Below are 19159 nucleotides of genomic sequence, written 5' to 3'. Positions count from 1 at the left end.
TTGACAGCTCAAGGTAATTCTAACATATTCTTATTGTTCAACAAGTAAAAAGACAACAGATAATGAAGAACCAGAGGGATGCCTTTAAACATTAAGCAACATTAATATTTGATAAACCCTTGGTTACTATGAAACAACAGAAAATGTTGAAGTAGCTCATAGTAATGTCAGTGACCTATTAGGAATATAAGCCTACTTACAATTATGATAGTAATAGTGATGGTTCCAAGCGGCTGTTTCCCTATCTGGATAAACTTGCATTTAAATAACATTCAACTGACCAGTCTAAACTGGGGAAAATGGTCAGAAAATTCATCACAGGGTCATTGTGGCAGTGGGTATCTGATGTGAGGCTGGTGTGCCTCCCCTGTTTAAGTGTGGCTTAAGTTAGTAGCTAGCTCTGCCAGCCTTTGTTCCTCTTTGCAGATCAATACCATGCCTAATGTAGTTACTTATCACTTTGGTTGACTAACAGGCACGAGTTTAACACTCAATGTTATATATTATATTACTTCTATTATTTACAGTCATTTAAGGCAAAATTATAACATTCAAATCACTGTTTTGCTTGAGAGACTCTCTTTCACAAAAATGCATTTTTCTCAGCTTTCTAGAAAAAAGTGGTATTTTTGGTGAAACTAGTCTCTATTCAACTTCAGATAAATCAAGAACGGAACACGCTGCAAACAAATTGTCTTTTACACGATGAAATAGAGAGTTTCTTCTTTCATTTGAGCTATTTGGTGTTTTCAGAGTCATAGTACAAAATATTCTGTGGGTCTTGAACGATGACTCAAAATGGCCAAAAACACTGCGCAAGCCACTTTCCCTTTTATATAAGGGCTGGCACTCAGTGAGTTAACTGAAGCTACAGTGTCTACTAGTGGTGTGAGGCTTTATTACAGTTTTAAAACAACATTTGACCAGGATTTCAAGCCTGTTAAACTGACTCATAAATCTTGTGCCAGCAAATCTGGTTTAAAAATTTAACTGGCTAGCCAGCTAACCACATGCATCCCTCGTAAGCAAGCTATATTTATTTATTTATTTATTTGTTTATTTGTAAAGGGACCATGTACAAAAAAAACCCATAAATGTTTCCATTTGATGCATTGTACCAGAGTTAGCTAAAAGCTTATTTACATCTGCAGTCCCTTGGCAGGTCACAATTAATTTATATAAGCCAGTCAACAGTAAGGCTTTGCTGGCCAGCAAATAAATAATGTAAGTGTGATTAGAGTAAGCTAAGTAATCATAATGTAAGCTGGCTTAGATAATACAAATATAAGTGGGATAGTAGTATTGTTATCTTGCTAATAGTAATGTGTAGCCATGTGCTATAATATCTATTAAGAGCTAGATAATAGTTATGTATGCAAAACAACAGTAAGGAAGCTAGTTAAGAGTTATTTAAGCTAGTTTATAGTAATGTAAGCCAGATAATGCTGATATAAGCCAGCTAATGGTTATTCAATCTTAAAAGTTATGTAGGCAAGAAAAGAGAAATCTAAGTTAGTTATGTTAGCTGGATAATAGTAGTGTAAGCTAGCTAATAACTAAATAAGCAAGATAGTGGTGATGTAAGCTAGCTAATCATTATCAATATCAAAAATATTTATGTAAGCAAGATATTAATTTAAGCTAGCTATTAGTTGTGTTAGCTGGATAATAGTAATGTAAGCTAGCTTATAGCTAGATGAGCAAGATAATGGTAATGAAAGCCAACTAATTGTTATTCAAGCTCAAACATCTTTATGTAGACTAGATAATAGTAATTCAAGCTAGCTATTAGTTATGCAATTTAGATGATAGTAATTTAAGCTAGCTATTAGTTATGTAAACTAGATAATAGTAATGTAAGCTCGCTGATATTAATATTGGCTTTGTTACTAAGGCATCAGCAGTGTAGTCTATTATCATCACACTTTGATGTTCCTGATAATAATACTTAAACTTTAGCGATTATTCTTGGCATAGTAGCCATAATGAGAACTTTATTCAGTTGCTGTTGTTGTAGTTCTTTTTGTCTATGTATGTCTTTCTGTCTATCTTTCTATCCCACTCTCCAGGCCTTACACAATCATGGCAGACAGCTCTTCAGCAAAAGTCAAGTTCCGCTCAAGGTTTGTGTGTGTCTTGTGATAACATCTGTCATAAATTGTCACTTTAGAAGTAAAAATTGATTTAACTAAATTTAGTTTGCTGTTTTGCACTAGACTTTTCAAGCTAACAAGTTATCAATTTTTTTTTCTATTGTGCTTCTGCCTATCATATTCTTCAAATCCATTGAGTTATATAACTTGAGGCTTTGAACACATTACCATGGATTCATGACAGCATTAGCCATTACACACTGAGTGTGAAATCAGAAGAAAATGTGTGAAATCAGAAGAAAATGGAAGTAGTATGAGTTTTTTAAATAAGCATATCAAGACTTGTCATAGTCCTGCAATAATCAAAATAGTTTTTAGATCCCTAAAGGCACAACTGTATTTGGCTGTTTGACAACAACAGTGAAAAGCAAAATTTAAATAGGTTCTAAAGGCCTAGTATAATTTGCTCTTTTATAAGACTAAAGATGACTTTTCAATCAAGTATTAGTTTTATATCTATTAGTATTAGTATAGTGCTCAAGCTTTTAAATGAAGTCAAGTCTATATATTTACCATTATTTGCTCATGAGGGAAGGGGGGAAAAATCGAGGAGGGAGCAGGAATAGAGAAGATATTTTTTAAAGGTGCATGTGGTATGTCTTTGCATGTACGTGAGTGTGCGTGTGTGTAGGTGGGAGATATAGATAGATAGACATAGAGGGAGAAAAGAGAGGGAGTGCACCGAGCAGTAAGCCCGTGAGCAGGACATGATTGCAGTGTGTATCTTATCTGTGTCAGGTCCTCCTGAGGCTAGTGGAGCCTAGCTGAGCGGAGCACGAGCGCTTCAGTGACCAGTCAACCGTGTGAGGGTAATCTCCTCACTCCTTCAGTCTGTCTCTCTCTCTCACTCTCTCTCCCTTTCTCGCTTTTTCCCCTTTTTCCAGTAAGCCCCCCACCCCGCCTTTGGGAGGCAGCTGAGCTTCAGCACACGCACACACACAAGATGCTCAACGATACACAAACACATTTACCGACACTAACACTCAGACCCATGCAGAGCCTAAAGGTGATTGCCTCAGCTCTGGACGGTGAGCCCACAGGTGAGAGGAAACATCACAGGCTACGTTACACACTGAAGCACCTGTAGAAAGTAGTCTGTAAATAAAGCAATGAGTAGCAAGTTTCTGCCATTTCACGTGAAAGCTCATAATGTTACTTAAAGTTGTGTTGCAAGATAATAAAAATCTCCAGAAAATAAATAATAATAATAATATTAACACATTTAAGTGATAGATTACAAATAAGTTAAAACAGACAATGGTTTGGAAAGTGCATAGGTAAATTATAGATAAAGTGCTGGAAAAATTACTCACAATAACAAATTTATAAACACAGGCACTGTGTGTGGAGAATAATCCATGCAGAGAGGGCAGCAAAACGGAATGCTCTATTCCCTAATTCTGTCCTCACATGAGGAACAAGCAGATGAACAATGTTGCTAGAGCGCAAGGCATAATGGCTTTCAGTTCTTTAAAGGAGAGTAAATAAATAAGCAAGAACCAAGCCAAGAAGAGCCTTGTAAATTAGAGTTAGCCATTGTGTGTACCTGTGAGCATTCAGAGAAGGCCAGCCAGATTTAGCATAGAGTTCACAGTGATGAGTGAGCAAACTACAACCAGTGACAAACCTCAGAGCACAGTGATAGACATTATTCAAAGACTGAAGACATTTGGCTGAAGCTGTCATATACAGAACATCACCATAATCAAGCAACGGTAGAAAGGTTGCAGATACAAGATAGTTTCGAGCTCTGAGAAGCAGGATTTATTTCTGTAATAGAAACTTATTTTCTCTCTGAGTTTGGTGACCAACTTGACAAGGTGTGCTTTGAACTAAAAGACTGAAAAAAAGCAGACTGCAAAAACTCAAAAGCCTGAATTATCGATGTTCAACAACAATAAATGACAGTATCCTCTACATAAAAATGATAAAAGACATTTGACATGTTATTACACAAGTTATTAATATGAGCAGTGAATAAAATAGGTCCTAAGACCGAACCTTGAGGCACATATTTGGAGACCTCCAGAAAAGAAGAGGTAACACCAGCCATTTGGACACATTGGGATCTACCATCCACATAGTCTGCAATCCAGGATGCTGCTTGGTTGGATATGCTGGAGTATACTTAACAACAAATTATGGTCTACAGTGTCAAATGCCTGTGACAAGTCTATAAAAAGAGCCAAACAGTATTTCTTACTGTCCAGAGCCTGGATAACATCAGTTAAAACCTTGAGGGCAGCTGTGACAGTGCTGTGCATTTTTCTTAAACCAGACTGAAATGACGCTTTTCTGGAATCTAGATTCCTGAGGGCTCTCTTAACCTCAGAGGCAGGCACAAGAGAAAAATTAAATGTACAATCATTAGATATGTTGACAGTCTGTTTATCGCTATTTGAGGCAGAACTTGTCAGATCAGGATTTAAAGATTTGAATAAGGAACCTGCTGAAAAAAAATGTTCATTGAAGGAATTCAACATCTCAGACTTTTCAGTCATCTTGCAAGAATCACTTTGGGATTTCACTATTTGACATTGTTCCCAGGGAAGTTTTCACAACCTGCCAAAATTTCCTCGGGTCATTTAGATTTTTGGAGGTTTTCAAGAGATGAAATTTAGATACGGCTCTTCTGATCAAAGAAGTACACCGATTACAAAGTTGACAAAATTTAAGCCAGTCGACATAGGTCTTACTTTTCCTTGTCTTGGCCCAGGCAGCACCTCTATCTTTGAAGAGATTTCTAATCTCAGGTGAAAACCAGGGGATTGCTGCGCCCTTTAACCCTAAATGTGCGGAATGGCCCATGTTTGTTTATTCATTAGTTTGCTAAATTCATCAAAGAAGTATATCCAGACTAGCTCTACATCATCAAAGAGAGAAACTCTGCTCCATTCAATAAGAGCCAGGTCATGGAAAAGATATATATATATATATATATATATATATATATTTTTTTTTTTTTTTTTTTTTTTAAGGTATTCAACATCTTATAGAAAAGTTGCAGTTGTTACCAATGCCACTGATGGAGGAATGGAGGATGCTTTTCACTTTTACTAAATTCCAAGGCCTTTCAGATTGAATAAAACCAGTGTTTATCAATGAAATACTCAGTCTTTTCAGACCGAGTGATAAAACAGTCTGAAAAGAACATTCCTCAAAACAAAGAAAATCACTTAGCTACTTTGATTAACTAAAAATCAACAGCACTGTAAAATAAATACAGATGGGTTCAATACATGTACTGTGAAAAACTAACCTTGCAAAGCAGAAGGACTAGAAGGTTTGACCAGATTCCATGTCTGTCATCAGACATAACTATCTAGCAAAGCTCCGATATAAAAAGTTTGTGCATGGTCTATTAATGGACCTCACCAATCAGTCATCTGTAGCAAACAAAGCTGTGGCTACAGGCAAGTAGTAGTTGTGCTGGAACTGGAAGAGTTGGAAAAAGTACCTGACTATTGTACTCAAGTAAAAGTACAGTTACTCTGGTTAAAATGTACTTAAATAGAAGTAAAAGTATGCTCTAGAGATCTACTCAAGTAAAAGTAAAAAGTCATTTTAATTTTACTCAGAGTATTGAGTACTGAGCAGCTACTTGTGACCCCCAAGGGATTTTCAGCATGAGTTAGCTCAAATCCAGTTCTATCCAAACTGGGCCACATTTCTTGATCAAAATAATAGCAAAGGAGTACAAAGAATTGTACAGAAAGCCCTAAAACCACAGCAATGATTTTCAGCTTTCCTCAGACCTATTTTGGCATTGGATTGCTATAGTTTTTGCAGGTTTTAGTTGTTTTGAACACCAGTAGCAATGACTGCCAACTAGTGATGGTTTTTATCAGACCTGGACAGTATTTCTTTATTGAAATCTTGGTTGGAAAGATGTTTTTAAACTATCAATCACCTTCTGAGAATTTTTTGAAAAGTCCTGCCCTTCCCAAATGCACATGGAAGGTTTCCTTGATGAATGTGATATAAATATGATGCAATGCATACCTGAAACAGTCCCCTGATGTGACATATCAGGTTTGTAAAACAAAAAAAACAAAAAAAATTTTTAGAAAAAAGAGAGGTGTTAAAGTCCCTGGTAGCATTTTACAATTCACTCATACTGCATGTTTTTCATGAAATCACTTAACAAAATTGTTACTTACATCTGCTTTATTGTGGCTGACATGCTTTAATGTTGAATATGATACCGGTAATTTCTATTTCAACATTTCTAACAACTTTATGCCTTAAAATATACACTCACCAATCACTTTATTAGGTATACCTGTTCCGCTGCTCATGAATACAAGTATCTAATCAGCCAATCACATGGCAGAAATTCATACATTTAGGCATCGAGATATGGTCAAAATCATGGTCAAGATCAGATTGAGGATACAAAGGGGGTAAGAAAGATGCTTAAAGTGACTTTTACGTGGCATGATTGTGGGTGCCAGACAGGTTGGTCCAAGTATTTCAGAAACTGCTGATCACCTAGGATTTCCACACAAAACAATCTATATGGTTTTAAGTGAATGGTCCAAAAAAAGAGAAAACATGGCCATAATGCCATACTGATGGCATATATCAGAGGAAAATGGCTACGCTTGTTCAAGCTGATAGAAAGACAACAATATCTCAAATAACCACAATACAACTGAGGTGTGCAGAGGAGCATCTCTGAATGCATAACCTGCCAAACCTTAAAGCAGATGGACTACAGGGGACCAGAAGACCGACTTGGTGCCACTCTTGTCAGCTAAGAACAGGAAACTGAGGGTCCAGTTTTAAAAGACTCGCAACACTTGGAAAATAGACAACTGAAAAAACGTTGCCTAAATGCATTGGCTGATTGGTAATTTTGTTTATAGGCAGTTTAACAGGTATACCTAATAAAGTGATCTGTGAGTGTATGTTGGCTTAGGTATGTTTCTTCGAAAGAGGAGGTGCATCTACAACATTGCTGTGAACATTGTGAAAATGAGTTTTACTTAAAGAGGTGAGGCAGAATGTTTTAGATGTTTATGTTCAACTATGTGTGCATGTGTGTTTATGAGTGTGTGTGTTTTTATGTAATATGAGGCAACATTCCAGTTTGAAGGTCAGTGAAAACACACATTCACACTATCACACACATCCCTACTTGCACACACAGCGTGGAGGAACAGGGGGGAGGAAGAAAAAAATTAGTTGACGTCTAACATTCTTTCAGCGTTCATGAGGCTGCCTGCTCGGCTTTAACAACTGAGCCGTCCCCATCAATTAGTCTAGATGCTGGACTTTCATTGAGATTAAGTGACTAATATCAGTGCTTGCTCACAAGAAAGACACTTTTCACGTCTGCTCAACAATCTGTTAAGTTAAAACACATGTGGTGATCCAAGGCAAAAAGCCTGCAAGGGGTCCTCTTTCCAATGAAAAACAGGTGCTCTACTTTTTGGCCATGTAATACCCCATTTAGCCTCTGGAGCAAAGGTTATCCAGCTAATAGCTGCCTTGTGGTGCACTGGGAAGAGTTGTGCACATGGCCGGAGTAAACATCTGGGACAGATTGTACATACTTGCAACATATGCTTCAAGTTCAATTAAAATGAGGCCTTGGCATATTTATTAATCTTTTTTCCCCTCCCGTCTCTCTCAGTTACTCTCTCTCTTCTTCTCTCTCTCTCCCCTATAGGTTTGTGCCATAAAAGAGGTTTTCTTTGACCCGTCCTTCATACTCAGGCATACAATCTGAAGCTGTACCTCATATCAAATGTAAAATACCTCATATCCAATGTAAAAGACAAATTTGTTAAGCCTTGAAACTTCATTTGTTCAGCACTTAACCAGGATGGAGAGGGGGCAAAGGGAAGAGAGAGTACGTGTAAGAATGAAAGAAAAAAAAAAAAAGCAGGGAAAGGGACGATTGAAGGAAGGGGAGAAGGAGAGTGGGAGGAGAGAGACATGTAGGTGAAGAAAAAAGAAAAATGCCCCCTTTTCAACTTCCCTACCGCTCAAATGAAATGCTAACAGTCGAGGGGAGCAATAGATCAAAATGTATGAAGCCAGAGTTGGTAAATTGTAGCCTTTGTGGCGGCTGTGCTATCCAGCGTCCCAGCCCTGTGTGAGCACAGAGAGCAGGCCCTCTTATGTGGAATAATCAGTTTGGCACCAAATCTGACGGAGGCCGCAGAAGCTGCTGCTGCACCTCATTTCAATATGAAAGTCCAAATGTATTTCATATAATCTGTAGCTTTTCAAATGCCTCTATTTTTATTTTTTCCCTGAGAGGATGTAGGAAATTCATTGATGGAGGGCAGACTGTAAGAAAAAAAGAAGGTTCAAGGTTGCCTTGTGCATATCTTCAGTCAGAACCCCCACCATGTACATCTCAGCCCCAGAACTTCACAGCTATGAAACTTTGCTTCTGAATCACTGTGGGAGAGGATGTAATGCTCACGTATCTTTGTGTGCTCATCGCCCAGCCAACTGCCTGCCTGACTGATTGCCTGACTTTCTGGAGGGATGACTGTTTGACCATCTGTACCATAAATGTGCTTTTTTAACCCTTTTGCTGAAGGCTTGCACTTATGACCCTTCAAAAATACAAGAGGCTGCAGTTGCATGGTTAAATTCAGTGTCCCCTCAGGCAAATACATTTTCAGATATCAAATTGCCTGGTCAAAGGCGTTCACAATTACTATTGCAAACAGCTAGAGTTTTCCTTCAAAAAGATTACCAAAACAGACCATGCAATTTACCACATCTTAGCCTCCTAACCTTTCTATTGCTGGAGTGTGGCTGTAAGGCATCAAAAGTATCAGCTTGAGTAATTTCAGAACCCAGATTAGTCAGTCAAGGCAGTCCACTGCTTTTAAGGTACAAGGTTTAAACTTCACTTGAAGGTTCATGTTATGATTCAGCTCTTGTTTAACACTGCTAGACTCTCATCAGACTGGAGTGAAAACAAAACATACAACACAATGGGTTGGATTAAAACTTGAACTATTTCAATTACCATTCCCAAGTGGAACATTGACATGGCCCTGTATGCGATCCAGTGGCATTTGTTTCAGTAGCTGTTCCTACAGTGTAAACGAGCGGAGGCAGTAAAGCAGCCACCTGTTGTTACCTGATAGTGTCTGGACAAGCCCAGATGCTGTTTTACTGGGACATAAAGGAGCAGTGAATGGACCTAAATAGCTAACTAAGCACTTTATATGCGCGCATGTTCTCAGGAAGCGGTGCTGAAGAACAGGCGAGCTAGAAGTGTAAATTCAACATAATGTTACACTGTATGAAAAGGAAAATAAGGATAGTGTACCCGACTGAAATGAAAGCCCATAGCAAAGCAAACCCCATAGAAGAAAGGAGGGAAAAATGTGCCATATGTATACCTAGAGAGAAACTTTCAAAAGGTTAAAAGGTTGTATAATCTATGTGCACGTGTTTGTGCCTTGGGCACTGAGAGTAACTGGACTGGGGAGGAGATGGGAGGGGAAGATAGACTCATGTGGTCCGTCTGTTTGTGTTTGTGTTTCCATTTGTGTATGTTTGTGTATGAAGCAGTGTCAGCCTCTCCTGAGGCAGTGTATTTAGTGCATGTGTTTGTGTGTAAGGGTATCCCTGACCCAAGACATAATTACCTTGTCATCTTTGTCAAAGTCCTCATCCTCATCTTCCAGCAGGTCCTCGACTGCTTGCTGACAGAGAAAAAAGAGAAAAGAGCAATAAAAAATGTTGCAGCAGCTATAGCGCAGATAAACATTAGATAACACAGGGTTAATATAATCAGAGGCGCATTAAAGCTGATTGGTTATGCTAGAGTTTCTTATTGAGTATGGTAAGCATGCAGATAGCATAACTATTGGATGGGTTTGTGTTGATATGTCACAAGCATCTGAAATGTTTAGAATTAGATTTTATTTTGAGAAACACTTGGTTGTTCCAATGTGTCAACACTTCTGGATATGTAAGCGAAAGCTCTGCCTTTGATTTTCAAAGGGTTGAAGATTAAAGTCTATTCATCCACTCAAATCGCCTTGCTCAAAAGCAGTTGTACATTCAGTAGGATGCCATCTTTTTCTGATTCTTCTGACCTCTTTAACCTTTGCAGTCCTCTCTGTACCTCTTCCTATCACTACACATTCATCTATCTTTAGCTTCACGTCCTCTCACAGAAAGATGCTCCACGAGAGGAAAGAAGAAAAGCCTGCAGCAAAGAGAGCAAGTCACAAAGAACAGCAACTATGTGCTTCAGTGGTCCAAAACCGATGAAACCGGAGCTAGTGTAGCTCTGAAGCCCCAAGATACCATGAAACATACTGAACAACACAAAGAAAAAATGACATACACATGTGCACACAGTCAGAACCACAAACGCAAAGGAACATATGGATGCATGGGCTGTCTGACAGAACAATGATACATCGAGGTTGTAGCTGTATTTTTGTACAAAGAAAGCCAATAAACAAATGTCAAGAGAGCAGCAGAGCCGTCTGTGTTTAGTGAAACTAAATCTGATTACTGTTTAGTGATACAAAATTTGAAATGCATGTCGTTGTGAACATGCACACGTGTAGTCTGATGCCAATGAGGCGAAAACCACAGATCAGCGCTGCATCTCTCATCCACTCTTTCTGTCAATCACTCATCAAAACAAGGTCATACTGTTGCTCTTAATTTACATAAACAAACAATCATATCATAAGCCCTACAGCTGTCAGCATAACATTCATTTGCTCTCATTTTTGCACTTTGTTATCGACCCCAACCCCCCAAAAAAACCTTTGCACAGCCTCAATATCACCACAACCCCCTAACCACCTCGGAAACAGCCCAAACTACTTTGGAGAAATCCAAAAAATCATTACTTAACAAGACAATAGCTTTTGTCCTTTTTGTTTTTCGCTGGAATAAGGGGGGAAACTATGTGGCGGCTGACATAAGCCTCTTATGTAAATGCAGCTTCCCACACAAACAAAGAGGAGTTCAGAACAGCAAAGTTGAGAGGGTAGAGTCAATAGTGTGTTTATGCGTTTGTTCAGAGCCACTGGGGCAAAGTGTTGAGCATGGCAATCCTGGTTTTAAATAACTAACTGTAAAGCAATTGGTTATTCCCACTTCACCACGACTTTATCAGTGTCTAGACAAATAAGGTTGACTCTTCACAGTTCACACACTCATTATTGATACAGAATACATCCACGGCTACAGTATACAGACACCAGAGAGGGAATGCTTGCTCTCAGCCGAGGCAAAAGATGAAGAAGTGATACTGTAAAATGAAAGCCTTCTGGCATCTCAAAACAAATGAACTATAACTGTTTATAAAGTCATCATGGTTCCTTCCAAATCCTTTCACCCGTGCCAAAATACAAACATAATGGATTCCTCCACACAGAGGCTTTACTAGGGCACGCCTGGCACACGCTCCAAACTTTAAACAAAGGGAATGAGCATGAGCTAGCTGGAGAAGCATGACCTAGAGAGACAGAGAGAATGATAGAGTCGTTTGTCTCCCTGTGCTCTCCGCTCTGCTTTCTCTCCTCTATCGCCTCTGGTTACAGGGGAGAAGTCATGTTTCCTGCAATGAGACACAGTGTAAAATTAATAAATAAAAAGACATGGAACATGTCATCTGCCCTGAAGATTGCCACGGCTAAATGTGTGCACTGAAGCTACTGTCTCTGTAAGGGGAGGATATAAATTACCTCAGTGCACCCGATGAATTCCAAACATCTTTCTTTCTCTCTCTCTTTATTCTCCTTTCTAAGACCTGTTTGGTGTATGATATCATTTGTCTGCTTATCCCTCCATTATCATGTTGTTTGAATTACTATCATTACAGCACGGCAGCATCAAAGCCATGCTGTCGACAGGATCGTGTAGAGCTCGTGTTGCCTGCAGAGCTGCTCCAGTCAATTCAATATGTACTGAGGTGGGGATTAACATATTCAGACCTATTCAAATGACACAGAGCTGATGCAGGCTACTCTCACAGATTACACCGGTCCCCATAAATACATACAAAGATGGTGATAATATAAAATACACACAAAGAATAGATATGAGTGCAATGACATTGAAAGTTCAAATGGCTGTGAAAGTGGGAATATGTCTGTTTGGCCTTTATGGCTTTAACCTACAGTGAAAAACTGATGGAAACAATTAACTTAAGTTGTGATTATACAAAGCAAGCATACACTAACCTTGCAATGCAGATGGACAGGCCAGATTCAATGTCTGTCATTGGGCTAATCTATCTTGCAAAGCTCCAATCTGAAACACTTGTGCCAGGTCTGAAACAGACCTGACCAATCAGAGAACAAAGTGGTAGCTAGAGGCTGGGTTTTGTTGTACTGAAAACTGTTAGCAATAGCTTCAGCCAATGAAGCCTTTAGCTCAGGTGTGGATGTAGTATAGCAGCCGTTTAATCAGAACTGCACCACATTTTTTTTTATTAAATAAAGAGCAAAGAACAGCACTTAATGCTTTATGAAGGAAAAGATGTTTATGCTCTTCTCCTGGCCTGCTTCACCATGAGTTTGCAAAAGTTACAGGTGGGGACTAGTTGTCCTGTAAGCTGGTGTGTACAATGGCTGCTGGTGATGTAGTCATCAGCTTGGATGTAGCTAATTATTGGTTGCAGTTTAATCAGAACTGAGCCACATTTCTTTTTCAAACAAGAGCAAAGAGCCTCTGCCCTTTTCCCAACTTGATTCAGAGTGAGTTTTATCCACCAGTTTGCCCCACCCTTCTCAAACTATGACAGAGCCTTCCAGCCGAGCTCATGTTACTACCTGAGCCGAGAATCCCTGCTAACTATATCTCATGCAGAGGATATATGAAACAGTTTATCGGGCATGTTGGGTTAAGCATACACAAGCTCTGATGTCAAAATCATTTTTTGACTGAATTCACATTAGAGCAGAACAATTTCTGTGAATGATATATTGATGTCTACTTATTTTCAGTGGAAATGTCTTATGTATCTGTATTTACACTTAAAGAAAAAACCTACATGAAGGTTTCAAGACTTCAGATTAAAGATGCAGCAGTCAAAGTGAAGGAATATGCTCCTAAGTCTCTGACTGGAAGTCTTCAAAGCATCTGTACTAGACTCATACTTTACCCTCTTTGATAACCAATACTGAGCCACTTCAGTGTTTGCACGTTTGTGTTAGCATTAACATACAATACAGAGGAAAGATCGCTGTCTGCTTTCCTGGCTGAAACACACTGTGCTGTCTAAAGCTTACCTGAACAGCATATCTTTTGAAAAAGTCTGTTAAAAAGAGCATTTCTAAGTGTATTTTATTTGTTTGTTTTAGAAAACATAGTTATAGTACAGCTGTTAAATTACTAAAATTTTAATCGTGATCAATCTCAGAATTTCTGAGGCAAATCACAATTTAGCTCAATTTCTTGTCACATTTTGAAATATTCACCATTTTGCATTTTAAAAAATGTTATTTCATTATGGATATATTTACTGTCTTAGGGGGAAGTGACTTCCAGTTTGTTTAGGTATTCTTATAAATACATCTCATTAGCCTAAACAGGGTATACACAGAAAATCTAACATCAAATATAATACTTTTGAAAAACTTTTTCAAGACCCTCTTCATATATTTTTAAGACTCTATCTTTAATTTCTAACTCATAACATTAACGACAGAGCTACACAATGTTTTGTGCTGATAGTAAGACAAACATATGACAATAAAAACAAGAAAATGACAGAAGTATTTCATCTTGTATGTAAATCAGGTTTTCTTGGAGAATTATGAGATTAGAATGTTAGAAAAAAAAAATGCCATAGGGTAGCTATATGGAAGGTCTTTTTTTTTTTTTTTTTTTACTAAAGCAGCCTAAAAGTAGTAAAACCACATTCTAGAAGTACCTATTTCATGATTTGTACTGCAGGTAAAGTTAAACAGAAAACAGCTTACATTTAGGTTTAACAAAAAAAACAAGGGTATAGTTGCCCAAATCAGGATACTTAATTTGTAAATTCTGATTTTAAAGCATTTTAATAACTGCAACCTATTTAGATTGCTATAAAAATAAAAAACAACCAAATTTAAGACCTGACTTGGAATACTTTTTAAGACCCTGCAGACACCCTGTCTAATGTTTTTTTCTCTGTTCAGTGCTAGATGTGGTGTCTTGGATTTGAATGCAGCTGCTGGGATGTTGTTATTTTCAACAAAGGATTAACAACATCTCTTCCTACCTACCAACCAACCAACTGATCAAAATATCTACCTTCCGACTGACTAAAGCAGTGATAAAACTAACCGTTTACTCTCCTTCTACCCTATAAAGGGCTTTTGGCCCATAGTTTCCACCACTACAGCACCCATAATGCCTTTCCAACACAATCTTGTGGTCAAAGGGGATTACATATGCAAAGTAATGCTTGAAGATTATTTTTCTGGCTTTAATGTTAGAGTGAACATGATTGTTAGGATGATTTCAGTCAAAAACAAAGTTTTCATAGATTTGCTGTATCATCAGTTTACAAGTCGCAAATGTAAATTTAAGTCCAATTTTGAACTGATACTAATAAAAAAAATCTAAGAGAACAAATCCAGTAATACTGCAATACAATCATCAGTAATAACCTTTGCTTAGAAATACTAATATTTCATATTCAGTAATCCATCCTGTCGATTAATGTCTTAAGTCCTTAAATTACCTACTAATTAACATTAACATATTTTCAGACAGAGATCTATGTAAAAGAAATAAGCCAAATTTGGTCAATGGAGGATAAAAAGTTATTACCAGTGGATGAATGCAACTTTCATGGAAGTAAAGTGGAACAAAATCTATTCTGTATCAATGAAACAACAACTGACACTCCACAGAGCAAAACAAAAATTTTACTACCTGGAGTAGTAGCCACAGCCAACCCCCACCCCCCACCCCATCAATGCCTCTATACTCGCCCCTCTCTGAGTTCTACTATCTCCCCTCCTAACCTTCCCAATGACAGCCGCAGGGGGAATTGACGCTGAGGCAGACATCCCGGCTAACATGAAGATATACTTTCTCCTCCTTTTTTCTCCCGTTCCTCTCTCCCTCCCTCCCTCCATCCTCCTGCTGCTCTTCCTCTTTGATACGTGAGGGGGTTTTAACCTCTCCAGCTGCTGAGGTTTGGCCGACTGGCTGGCTGGGGGATCTCAAGGCCCTACTTGGTATGCACTGTCCATGAGTTTATGTGCGTGTGTGTGCGCATGAGTGTTTGTGTGCATGTGCATATTGCCTACACCACAGTTTCCACAGACTGGGGGAGGGCTGTGCGTCTGATAAGGGCTGCTGGCTGAGCCTGGCTGACCCGCGCGGGCCCTTCACAAGCTGTCAGAGCCATGGCCCTCAGAGGGGGGCCCTTCCATCTGCACTGCCCCAGCCAGGGCTCACCCAGCAGGGGGCCAGAGTGGGGTGAGGCTGGGGTGCTACCGACGCTGGAGGCGGGGGATGGGGGTGATAAGGGCGGCTCAATATTCATGAAAGCAACACCAAATCTGTGAGCGCTGGAGAAGATTGAGTTGTAGGAAAGTAATGTTGGCTAAAACAATGTACATTTGTTAGTGCTCAGTGCTGACAAATCAGTGAGTATGTTTGATCAGAGATTTGTCAGCTATTCTGAGGAAATCATTTTACATGCTTCACTGGCATTGCTGAAATAGTTTGTAAATACAGTAAGGTTAAGATTAGATGTTTGTCTTTCTCAGACAGATGATACTGTCTTGACTTTTTGTTTTTTATGTTCTGTTGTGGAAAAGAGAGATAGGGCTAGTCCACATTGAATGTGCAGTGTTTTGGTACATACATCTGTTGGCTGAAGGTTTAAGCTGAAAAGCTGCATACTTCAGTGGGTGTACTGTATAGACAAAACAACAACAACAAGCACTGAGGCAGACACCCCAAGCTGCTGACGCTGTTAGCAAAGAGCACAGACAGTTACAAAGGTTCAGTGTGATGAAGGAAGTTAGACAAATGGGAGGAACGGAAGAGAAAGAGAGACAACATGATGAAAAGGGAGGCTGGGAGGATTCTGCGGTGCCATTCCTGATGCTCCCGATGCTCCCGTCCCGCTTCAAACTCTGCCCGTCGCCTGTCTTTCTGCCTGCCATCCTGCCATCCTATCTGCCAGTTTAGCAGAGACAGAGAGGCAGCGCGAGGAGCAGAGAGGAGCAGAGATGAGCGCCGTGATGCCGGGGCGGCACGGGGGAAATCAGTGGGGCACAGGCGCTCCCAGTTAAAAGTGACATGACCTTTTGATTTTGTCACCTGTCACCAACTGCCATGTCTGACTCCGCACTGAGGAGTGCCTGCCATCCACCGCTGTTTTCGTCTCTCTGTATGTCTCTCTGTCTTTTTCTGTCTCCTGCTCCCACTCCATCTCCTTTTCTCTTTCTCCTTTTCTTTTCCAGAGTTGCAGTTTTAAGGGGAAAAAGTGGAGGTGTGACTTTCTGCAGGAGTTGAGGTATAATAGGCAGTGTTTCCTCTTTTCCTTGCAGCTCTCCTAATATTTACTCGTCTCTACCTGTGTTGTGCGTGGCTCTTAATGAGGGCAGATGTCAAGGCACGGTGTGTTTAGAGGCGCAGAAAAGCAGTTTTGAGATGCAAAATCATGGAAAAAATAGAATAGATAAAAACAGAAAAGAAGTCTTTTTCCACAAATGATACAATGTTCCAATAGCATCAGAAAATACTACTGTCTCAGAGTTAAACCAGATTATTTTTACACTAATGAAGAATATACTGCTGTCTCAGTGAGAGCTTCGCTGTCGAGAAAGTACAGATTAAACTACTACAAGGAGAAAAACATGGATTTACACAAACAAAAGAAGTCAATTATTTTATTTCAAAGCTTGTCTATGCTATATCACGGTGTATAAAATCTGTATTTCTGTCTATGCACATTTATTTAACACAGGATGTAGAGTAGATCCAAAGTAAGCAGCTCTACCTCACAGGTGGAGGCATGCCTGTAACAGTGGAGTATCTTTAGATCATTAAGGTCCTCTCTGCTGTAAAGGCTTGGTGGATCCAGAGGGTGAATCCATGTAATGGTCTGAAGCATAGGATAAAGAGGATGGTTCTTCTGTATCACTAGGCTTAATTGCCCGTCATCCTTTGGTAGAAAGAGACATCACCATGCTCAGTAAGCACCCTTTAAATCTGTCTGCACTAAAGTTAACACCTTTGTAACATCTGGTCAAGGGCTTTCTGTGCCAGCAGAACAGCAAGGACGCCTTTCTATTGGGACATGTCTCCCCTTCAATCTCAATGCCCATCAAATGCACATAAATGAAAACAGCAGAAAAACACACTTTGCAGGCTTCTACTCAACCAGCAGAGTTGCCTGCCCTCTGGTTGACCGAGCCCAGCCTACCAACGGCTCCCTTTGCAACAAGCTTCGGGTGGATCTAAGCCCAGCATTGTTCCAGGTTTTAAAAGAAGACAACCTTGGACGAGAGGGTCATTTCATGAAAGTGCTCTACCACCTTCCAACAAAATTAGACTCCACACAAAAGCAGAGGGAATGGATGGGCCTTCCAGCAGTACACGTTTTCAGCCTTGAAAGTCAAAGTAAAGAAGCACTGCCCTCTGCATGTATTTAGAGGAGTAAAAGGTCCTCTTCTTTGTTTGTTTGTTTCACTGAGCATGATACATAATGACACACAGGTCAGCTAACAGTGCTGAAAAGTCAGGGTTCACAGGTCAGGGTGCTACATGATAAGAGAAGAGGTCAGCGACCTCTCTGGTGCATTGCCTCCTTTAATCGCTGCTCTGAGGCCGCTCCAACTGCTTAGCAGGTACTGGTCAAGGTTGGGGCGAGGGTAAGGAGCTCTGATCCAGGATCTGTTTGCAAAGCAGCATGTAACCACACAATGTTCAGCGACCCTGAGTGGTGAATTACAGCGTGTAGAGAACACTGTGTTTGTTTATTTGCCATGGACAGGGCTGTCGACTGAGGTTGCAGTGTAGAATCAGAGAAAGGTCCTCACATTGAACCCATCAGCATGAAGCAAGGCTCTACATTTCATTAGGAAGTCTGTACTCAAGTGTACACTTTTTTGTGTTCTCTCTCACCCTTCAGAGTGAGTTCAGCAGAGATTCCTTTGGCATTACCCTCACCCCAGACTGCTGGAAAACCACAGCGCTCCGGATACTGACCCCTGCTCTGCTCAGCACAATGCTTTAATTTGGCGTGTTGTTTAAAGTAATTAGAAAGCCTTTTCCCCTTGTTTTTCTTTTCTATTCTTTTCTTTTCTCTGCCAAAAGCAAGAGGGAAACAGTGAGCCGTCCATGACTTCAGCTTGATAAAGACTCGGAAGAGGAATCCAGGGGACCTAGAGTGGAAGCAGAGAACGGAGATACTGTATGCTCTCATTGCTCTGCTGCAGATTGGGAAACTCTGTGTGAAAACAAATAAGGACAGGACTCCAGGGAAACTTGTGTTGGAATCTGAATCTTACAGTGAACACATTTGCAAACACAAGTGCCTGAAAGTAGCAAATGCTCACACAAATGCACATTACTTTTACTGCATTTAATCCGGTTTAACTTAAAAGAGTAATATAACTGCTGTAGGAGGCTGAGAGTTGGTAATGGAGTACAAGGAGAGAGGCTTCATCACATTCACCAGTCCTGAGGCGGTGAGATTGCAACGCAGAGACAAGAGAGACGATGATTGTCGGAGAATCTTCTTTGTGTGTGCAGCGCTGCTGCTCTGTACTGTTCAGCACGACTGTCACAGCAGCAAGAAAAGGAGCATTAATGGTGCTAATCTTTGACAATTAATCCCACTTTCATCAGCTATATTGTTGAAAAGACTGTCTGCACACATGTACAGGCATATGTCTGTGTATGCATACTTGCACACAAAGATACATGCAGGCATTTTCACCAAGACAGACAGATAACTTTAATCTTTACATACACTGTTTTTGCTCACAAATGTGCACAAGTATCCAGAAAATACAAAGTTAAAGTAAAGTACACATGCA

General features: G+C 39.7%; 1 protein-coding gene across 1 annotated transcript in view; it reads right to left on the bottom strand.

Moving 5' to 3' along the window:
- Window positions 1–19159, bottom strand: part of LOC121509559 (multiple C2 and transmembrane domain-containing protein 1-like) — a 213650-nt gene that overhangs the window by 35364 nt on the left and 159127 nt on the right. The window contains exon 16 of the mRNA XM_041787013.1: window positions 9779–9835. Coding sequence (XP_041642947.1) covers window positions 9779–9835 — 57 coding nt within the window. The remainder of the gene's footprint in view (window positions 1–9778; window positions 9836–19159) is intronic.

This window comes from Cheilinus undulatus, linkage group 5 (genome assembly GCF_018320785.1).
Source record: "Cheilinus undulatus linkage group 5, ASM1832078v1, whole genome shotgun sequence".
NCBI lineage: Eukaryota > Metazoa > Chordata > Actinopteri > Labriformes > Labridae > Cheilinus > Cheilinus undulatus.
This window is presented reverse-complemented; position numbering and strand designations above follow the sequence as displayed.